Source organism: Sphaeroforma arctica (assembly GCF_001186125.1).
Source record: "Sphaeroforma arctica JP610 unplaced genomic scaffold supercont1.484, whole genome shotgun sequence".
Taxonomy (NCBI): Eukaryota; class Ichthyosporea; order Ichthyophonida; genus Sphaeroforma; species Sphaeroforma arctica.
Window position 1 is genome coordinate 43,604 of NW_014040074.1, and position 9,552 is coordinate 53,155.

Here is a 9,552-nt window from a genome sequence, read left to right on the forward strand (position 1 = left end):
TATATATATATATATATAAGTACACAGTGAAAGTGAGTGTCGACACGGTAATTAGACAGCCTATAGTGATATCAATCACACTGGCAATTAGCCAGTTCCTCCACTTCAAACATTAAACAATGGTGTTCTATTGGTACCAGCACCTATCTCTCCTGCAATACTAATATGTACACCACACCAGACAGCATGCGAACGTACCGCCTGCCAATTGATCGTCACCTCCGCATCGGCAATCACGCCGCCTGTATATAGCGCTGTGGACACGGTTACTTTAACCTTCTCCCCGGGTCGCGTCACTTCTTGTGGTGCTTTAAGGCTGAGAACAGCTATATATTTCATAAACAAAGATACAAGTGTCAGAACAATTAATATATTTCACACTTACAGATGATGTGCTGATGAGTGTGGTCAGTTGCTTGTGAGTAAGCGTGAAGCCCTGCGAGAAGTTGACAAGTGTGTGTACAGCAGTATGTATGTGAAAGGGCAAAGGATGTACTCAACAGAATAAAAACCCACACCAAAGAACGCTCAATTAGAACTCACCGGTCGGTATGCGAGGGTCTGCCACAGTGTACATCGCCGCGCCACTACCGCCAACAACCCCAGCAGCACTATTGCCAGGACTATAGATCAAGTACAGATTGTACGATCCTTGCTTGGCATCATCAGCAACGTCGAAAGTCGTATCAAACGTTCCAAACTCTGCAGGGTTGATGTACGGGAAGGAAAGGTATATAAGCGGAAGACGACATGGACATTGATCTGTGCTAGATATGGTACCAGTGTCCTTGAGCTATGTATACCGATAACAGCATGCGCACATAGCGTGTCTATTCCCAAGCTCAATTGGCAATACTACTACCGTGGATTGTCCAATCTTTAACCTGCAGAGATATTCATCCCACACATGAGTTTCGTAGCTAAGGAAATGTGTCTATTAGGTTATATATAAATATGAATGTTATTGGCAATGGCAGGCAAGCCCACGTAACAACGAAATCCTTAAACCTGAAGTACTCCGATGTCACCCCTCCCATCTCCTACATCACTGCTACATACAAAGTAAGTATAGATACAGCATACGTGGGTACATCTGTATGTGACTATACACACTCAAAAAACCGTCCCCCTGCCCCTGACGCACACTCTACACCTACCTTCATCGACCACAACGGGATACAACTCATTATATCCGTCAGACCCCGTCACTCGCAGCTGAAAGCCCTCGGGTATGTCACTACCATCCCCACTTCCTCCACTGGGCATGGGCGGCATTATTATCATAGGCTCGTCTCCTAGCACTGTTTCCTCACCGTCTAAGGGAATAGTCGTGTGATCGGTTTCTATATCCGTACCCGGTAGTGCGTCAACCACAGACTGAGGCTCAAACTCAGCGGGATTAACCCCAGGCTCTGAACTGGACACAGCATCGGGCATAGATTCGGGTAAGGGGAATGGCTCAATTTCTGGCTCCGTCGGGCCGGATCCGTCTGATGGTGGTAGATCCAGGGTGCCTGGCAGCACCTCGGAATTGGGATCAGAAACAGTTGAATCCGAGTCTTGGGTAGAGTCTGGGTCGACATCGTCACCACTAGGTTGAGCATTTGACTCGCCCTCCACCGGTTGATCGCCAGAAGGTTCGTCGTCCATCGGTGCTTCTTCTGTTTCGGCATATCGATAGATACGTTCAATGTGTGAGAGCCGAGTGTGCACTCAACAAGTGCAAGTGAGTCACGCCCGTTTCTACGCTAACCACACATTGGAATTTTCGAGTCGCCATGCCTACAATAGGTATTCTGGAGCAGCGGCAACTGCGCCATCCACTGCCGGGTAGCGCGTGTCAATGTTTATACGTTGAATGTGCAGCCAGATGCACGTGTCTCAACCAGCGCCTGTGCCATTACACTTGTACACTTGTACACAACTGGGGCGAACGGGCACGCCATACCCTAAATAACCCAACTGCACTAGCAGAGATTATTCGTGCTCACATTTGATCTGTTATATTCTAAGCCTCACATACACTACAAAGTTCGGTCAGAGCTGACACTACATACCGACTGTCTCTGGTCCGGGTTCGACCGTCTGGCGTCTCATATTGATATGCCGCAGATGGTTTTGCATCATCACCATGCCTTGCCCAAACGGCCCAGAGCTTCTCATTCCTCGGCGAATCTGCGATCTCTGCAATAGAGACACGCGCATCTATTTAATGCATGTGTAAAAGCTTCTGCCTACGTTACGTAGATTAAGAGCTTTGTAATCAATGCTCAATCGTTTGCCTGCGCGCTTTCCAATGTATACTTTGATATAAATGCACAAGCATGCAGCTAGGCAGATGCACGGTGTGCCCAGTACATGCACAAGGACGAGTTCATAAACCACCCACCAGAACTACCTGTAATTGAGCAGCGCTCAGTCTATTCATAGCTTCTTGCATGGGCAGCGAAGTGGTTTGCTTGGCCGGATCTTGCACTCGCACATAACCTTTAACGTGAACCGTCTCCCCTTGTCTGTAAAGGCCACGGTCCAGTACCATCACGCTCTCCAAACTGGGCTGTGCGCCAGAGCCACTAGCGCTCACTGGATTTGATATGGCCAACTTGCCCTGCAATAAATACAGAACAATCTGAGATAGGCCGTAGCGAGTGTCTGGCCCGCAGTGGATGGTATGCAAGGTGCGGTGGATGGACTCCGGTGAGGATGACAGAGAGTGCATGAGACAAGATATGATAGCTGCTGCAGTCGACTGCCTGGTGGCAATTGTGCTTTGTCTTCACTTGAGCCCACTACTAAAGCCTTTACCCACGGGCGGGTCCAGGTGTGTGACTACACCTAGGGAATGGTAGCCCAGAAGCACAGCACACAGAACCTACTATTGTCACAGCGCGATTGCACACGTGCGATGACTGAAAATAATCTGCCTCCTCGAGAGGGGCCATCTCGGAGAGGTGCGCTAGCGGATTGCGCGTATAACTGAAGTTACATGGGTTAACTTACATCTTTGTCGAATACAAAGGCTTGCACGGTGAGTCTGCTGTTTCCTTCCGTCTTTGGGTATGGCATGACCGCAACCCTGAATGGTGTCACAAATGTAAAACGTTATTTTTCAGCGAGGACAGAGCAAATACGTTCAATCGAGTGAATTAAATACACGTCCCAAAAATAGCTCGAAACAACTACATTGATGTGAACAGTGCTGTTGTCGAGCGCTCAATATGAGGTTGGACACTACAAACCTAGGTGCAGAAGGGTGGAGTCTAGTCAGACAATTAAACAGCAGTCCACCTGATAAAGTTTTCAGTAGTAGTATACGGAAGCACAGGTGTGCTGCAGGTATATATATATAGTACCTATACTAGGGCGCGTACGTGCTCGCTCCTGACATGATACCTGCACATGCGAGAGTTGATCTATATCACGAGTACAACTGGTGCTACATGTAGAAAAGAAAATACAAATGGCCCGCGCATACGAACACACAAACATAGTGCAGATACGAATACACTAACCCATGAATTCAGTAACAGTATATCGAAAACGTTATTACAATTACAAATAAAACAAGTGCGAAGATACTGACTGTACAACCATGCATACCCAGTGGCATCAGTAGTGGCCTCTCCCAACAGCTCGATTTTGGTTTCTTTGTCATAACTATACGCCAAGGCGGCGGAGGGGTACAAGACCACTTTCAGATCGCTGAGATTATCACCGCTCGTGGTATCAGTTGCCCATACCAATACGTTATGCTGTACACCAAAGGAGACGGATGTTAATGATTGCGGGTGGCTAATATGCACAACAGCAGTCGATCAAACGAAAGATAAGGCACGAAACATGACGCATGAAGCACGTGTGTGCACAACAGCCACAACGACCGGGAATGGGATCGCCCCCCCCCCCCTCCCCCTGAATGTAGCTATTACTAATGGACTGTAGCATAGTTGGTGGTGGAACGTACTCTATGCGTATGCTTATGCAGATCGCCATCACAGCATAGCCGAGCAGACACAGATAAAGTCTCCGGCCATATAAATAACAATTTCGGATATGCATATGTTCATAGGTCATATGCAGATAGTCGCGCATGCCCTGTGGTACTCACCTCTTCTCCCAATACGGAGACGGCGGTAGACGTCGATGAGATGACTCGTGATGTGACGGCATACGCACACGTGGGTGGACGGGTAGAGTAGTTGGCTCTGGTTTCGGTGAAGTAGCGTACCAGCACGGCTCCGGTTTCCTTTATATGAGAATTGGGTTGAACGACACATTCAGTACACCAGCTGGCTTGCGAGTATGCACAGCAATATAGTACGCATGTTAAGTGTATGTAGCTGTGGATAGGCGTCTACCGATGATGGATCGTAATGCATCACCGTAAAAAAAAGAGGCATGCCTCAACAGATTGTCCACGGAGTCGGCAAACTTCTCGCCCAAGCCTTCGCTATCTACTATCTTCGGATAGGGTGGTAAACTGTATAAATCATTCTCGTAGATATATTTCCATGTACTTACGTGGTGTATGTGTTGTGCGTGCAACCCTATCGTTCAAAAGTGCAAAAATAGGTACAGACCCACCATAATACGCAATTACAGATGGTTAACATCACCAGTCATACCAACAATGGCTCTAGCTCGATCTCGAATTCGGACACTGCATATGAGTCGCCTGCGGGAAGCTCCTTCACCAAATCGGGAGTCATCCCAAACTCGGTATAATTCATTACATTACCTATGAGAACCAAACGTATTGACATTTAAAAAATATCTATATATGTATAAAGATTGACGATACTAAAACGTATTGACATTTAAAAAATATCTATATTTGTATAAAGATTGACGATACTAGTCGACCGGATATTAGGGCAATAATATATCTGACGAGCTCCTAGACTATACCTCTTAGGGCGAGCGTGAAATAGCGTTGTTGCTTTGCATAATATCTATACACAAAAACGCATATACACAATATATATTTTTATTCGAATTCAGTGTCTATATACAACAGAAACAGTGAACAAGCGGCTATGAATTAACGGGATAGATAAACAGCTGCACGTGAGCGTCTCCACACCCTTACTCTGAAGTGCGGCCTTCAGACGACACACAGGCCCAAACAGTACAACGGGGTAAAATCCTACGCGCAAATCATTACATACTCTGACTGCGGGCATTGAGAAGTTCCGTCAAGGCGGTCTCGATATTATCTTCTGTGAGAATGTAGGCAACGACGACACGTGGGAGTGGCTCATCCTTGTCCTCTCCAGTCTGAGGGATATAGAGAGGAAGAAGGGTCAATCGATCGTCATATTTAGCGAGTGCGCAATACACTTACAATAGGTACAGAACTACGTTAGGATTGTAGCACTGACAGATAAGTTTGAATGCTCAACTATATGAAAATCACATAACAACAACGCCGAGAAGGCTGATGAAGGCACCAACCTCATAACAGATATATGCCGTGGCCCATATTTTAGTACGAGAGAAATGATGATGTACTCCAGTACGCAACAGAAACAGTGCACAATACGTGTTGTTGTAAGACATGCACCCGCCGACCATTCGAATGTGCAGCACCCATTGCCGTACCAGTAACTGTCTGATCGGTATTCATTGAGTGACATGCATTGCAAACAAATCTGCCTGGTAATGCTGTCAGAGTTCTGCGACGAGGTGGTGCATATCGAAATGAGATCCCGCGCTCGCGCATCCTACGCACAAAAGAGAACACGCCTCACGCGATACTTTGTCGTCGTTGTGCCGAGGGTTTGAATAAACCCTCGCATCGACATGGAAGTCTTCGTGAAAGTTCGTCACCCGCAACCAATGTGCAGATGTGAATATGTAATTCCTCCCAATTACAACTCACACAACCACACGCTACTTACAAAGCAGCTCAGGCCGTTATCTCCCGGTTTATCCATGATGAAGACGGACCACTGGTCCATCATATCCGTTTGGGGGAAGCGATTGATGCCGGAATTTGTGCCACTGTTGATATCATCAGCGTATAGCACACTGCCTACGAGATCCGAAGTGTTTACCCATGTGGGTTTGGTGGCGAGTAGGGGTTGTCCAAATCCGTCCTTGATGTCTTCATTTTGTGCGATTGAGATCTAATTGGCAGCGGAAGATATACCGACAGGTGCGGTTGATTTGAATACCAGACATATGTGATGAAGCTGTAGTCTGTACTAAGACCAAAGGGAATATGGAAATCATTGTACTAACGTCCTGTCTCCTGTAGAAGGCTATGAAAGTCCATGGATGACTCGAAATCCATGGATGACTCGAAAACCGAGAACTAATAATACAGCAATTGAAATGAATAGCACTATACCTTATAGCTACTGTACGGAGCAAAGTCTCCCGCAATCTCCAGCACAGCTCTGTAGGGGAGGCTTGACGTCACATTCAAATCGTCGCCGGTTTCATTGCTCACCATTTTGACGCTGGCCCCAATGGCATCCCGCGACGCGTCGTTTAGCAGACCGTGGTTCAGGAACATTCGATACCGCGTATACTGCATGGGTGTGAAGGGAATGACCTGGCTTTACTTTCAAGTGAGGACTGTTTGTTGCTTGATATGGCTACACTTATATTTCTAGTCTTGCCACGTTTCCATGTACAATATCCCAAACACGCATGTTGACACCGCTCCGTACATAAACCACGCACACACATTCTGCGAGACAACGAACCTTTGATAACTACGTGTAAGATATGGTTCACTAGCTGACCAGAGACTCTGCCTTTTGGCGCACCAGGAATGGTACAACGCACCACGCGAACACTTGGGAATGCAGATACAAAACCACAACAGGCACCTAGTCAAGTAAATATTCTAAACACCAAATACCGTTGCAAATCTGGTCTCGTCCAGAGGAATTTGGAATGGCAATAACCCAACAAGGTACAGACTCAAGTCGGAAGAGAGAGTGGAGAGGGTATTGGTGTTGTAGACGGTACCTGCAAACGGATAGGGGTATGAGTTCGTATCAGTACACAGCATGTAATTGCTGTCCGCGCACCCTGTCTACGACAACCATACGTGCTTTCATCTGTTGCGCAAGAGTGTCAACTGCCATTTTATACACACAGCCTGCTGCCGCTGTACAGAAATGATTGGGTCATGACCACACTGGTGCCTTTGGATGCATTATTCGTTGCTATGCGCATGGAATCGCAAAGGTATTCAATATTGAGCTGCGATTAATACCTGCAGATGTATCGCCACATCATGCATACGCGATAGTTTACTCAACTAACTCTAATTACAAGAGGCGCATGTAGTAGCTAGGACGGTTTCGCACCAAAAATCCACATCTTTCGGCTCTACATATACCAACCGGTCCTCACCTGCCCATATATACGATATATACTGCCCCATCACTACAGGTACACACTATGGAGAAGCTAGAACATACCAGCCGCTACAGTCAACTGATAGTCGGTGTCGTTCTTCAGACCGGTCTTGGGTATGACCTTGAAACACGCTGTCTGGAATTCATCAGCGTTCGTGTTACTATCATCCTGTGCATCTGCATCGCTGCACAGTTCCACATCGATCTCGACACCGTCCCCGGCGCTATCATCGCAGGTAGACCCTTCTGTGGGTTGCGCGCAGAGTACCTTGATGCTCTCCAGGAGCACATCCGTGTCCAGACGTCTCGCATCTGGTATACAAATTAGTGAAAGTATATCAGGGTCGCGGGCTAGATGAGGAACCAGCGTGCAAGTCAACAAATAACACAACAACCCCAGACCTACTGATGTATACTGAACATGGAGGATATAACATAACCCAATTCTCTCGTGCATTTCAGCTACAGCTTCCACATGCCTCACTCCAGCCTGTGTGACTACTAGCAAGGTATTCGTGCGAAACTAGCACTCACATACCAGCGCTGAAAGTGACTTCTAAGTAGGCGTCCGGGGGCATTTCGTACGCAGTGTCTCCATGGAAACGGCTATTTAAAGCCACACGTGAGTCCCAGCGCCCCTCAGTGTATTCACTAGCCTGTTCGGATACGACCTTCTTCAAGGTCCATCGTAAACTCGGTGTGGAGTATTTGCGCTGCAATTCCTGCATATCAGATGCAAATACATAGGCACCCGGCTATAACGGTTAGAAAAAGAAAAGCGCTGACCAACTAAAATGTTCATACAACGCCAAGTCAGGCAGATATGGGATTCGACAATAGAATTAGTTTTGACTGTACGAGGTGATCTGGATTTCAACACAAAAATACCTCACGCGACCGAGAGAAAAATAGATACAGCGGCCACTGGATTAGGTGTGTTTATATAACGTGGGGTTTGGCCACTGGACTAGGTGTGTTTATATAACGTGGGGTTTGACCACTGGATTAGGTGTGTTTATATAACGTGGGGTTTGGCCACTGGATTAGGTGTGTTTATATAACGTGGGGTTTGGCCACTGGACTAGGTGTGTTTATATAACGTGGGGTTTGACCACTGGATTAGGTGTGTTTATATAACGTGGGGTTTGGCCACTGGATTAGGTGTGTTTATATAACGTGGGGTTTGGCCACTGGATTAGGTGTGTTTATAGTGGGGTTTGACCACTGAATTAGGTATGTTTATATAACGTGGGGTTTGGCCACTGGATCAGGTGTATTTATATGACGTGGGGTTTGGCCACTGGATTAGGTGTGTTTATCTAACGTGGGGTTTAACAGCAAAACGGCCCACACGCAGTCAGAAACAGAATAAGTGCATGGACAACCAACAACATATCTGTAAGAACTAGATATATTGTGCAGTACCAACGCCGGATCACGGTTGTGTCGTTGGTACAAGTCAATGGTCTAAACTACCATAACACGTGTGATGTAAGACCCGCACAATCAAAGTACACACTGATCCCGAGCATAGGCCCACAATATAGAATCAGACTGCATATACGGACTCATATACATATCGCTTACCGCGTCATTCTCAGCGCTTATTACCACTCCATCGAAGGTCGTCAGATCATCCGGCACTACAACTGTGAACTTCACATCCGTAGGCCAGCCGCCAATGGGTGTGAATCGTGCGATGGACGTTGTCACCCAGCGCATCACCCCATCAATGTTACACTCCTGGGCCTGCACGTGAGATCAGCGAATTGACATTAAACGAAGGGATCATACGCAAGCATAATATATTATTAACACCACAAACTGGACCCTATCCGCGTGAATGGTAACCTTGAAATCGCACTATCTGTGCCGAATCAAACCATGAAGGTATTCTCTTTCAGTAGTTGTACGCAATAGTTAGAGAAATCACCCACCTCTTGATCACCGTTTTCGCATACGAACTTCATGGGGACCAGATCATCAGGCAGTTCCGCGACCTCTCCTTCTTCACCGATCACGAGATCAGAGCCCAATGCGATTACTGTGAAAGAAGTGAGGCAAGGCTTCTTAAGAAGTGGTACTACAGAGATAAAAACTACACAAACGTCCATATATAAGAAAAGGGACCACGAAGATAACAATTACACAAATAGATTGACAAGAAATCTATATA

The 9,552-nt window shown here is 46.6% G+C and overlaps 1 protein-coding gene across 2 annotated transcripts in view; it reads right to left on the reverse strand.

Annotated features, from left to right (window-relative positions):
* Positions 1-9,552, reverse strand: part of SARC_06658 — a gene marked incomplete at its 5' end in the record, with an annotated part of 30,389 nt that overhangs the window by 19,101 nt on the left and 1,736 nt on the right. For both annotated transcript variants that reach the window (XM_014299426.1, XM_014299425.1), the window contains 17 exons: positions 199-326; positions 544-702; positions 1,158-1,661; positions 2,058-2,184; positions 2,399-2,608; positions 3,001-3,076; positions 3,601-3,752; positions 4,109-4,246; positions 4,626-4,738; positions 5,169-5,277; positions 5,901-6,128; positions 6,353-6,535; positions 6,872-6,981; positions 7,440-7,688; positions 7,915-8,098; positions 8,964-9,125; positions 9,314-9,420. In XM_014299426.1, coding sequence (XP_014154901.1) covers positions 199-326; positions 544-702; positions 1,158-1,661; positions 2,058-2,184; positions 2,399-2,608; positions 3,001-3,076; positions 3,601-3,752; positions 4,109-4,246; positions 4,626-4,738; positions 5,169-5,277; positions 5,901-6,128; positions 6,353-6,535; positions 6,872-6,981; positions 7,440-7,688; positions 7,915-8,098; positions 8,964-9,125; positions 9,314-9,420 — 2,939 coding nt within the window. The remainder of the gene's footprint in view (positions 1-198; positions 327-543; positions 703-1,157; positions 1,662-2,057; positions 2,185-2,398; positions 2,609-3,000; positions 3,077-3,600; positions 3,753-4,108; positions 4,247-4,625; positions 4,739-5,168; positions 5,278-5,900; positions 6,129-6,352; positions 6,536-6,871; positions 6,982-7,439; positions 7,689-7,914; positions 8,099-8,963; positions 9,126-9,313; positions 9,421-9,552) is intronic.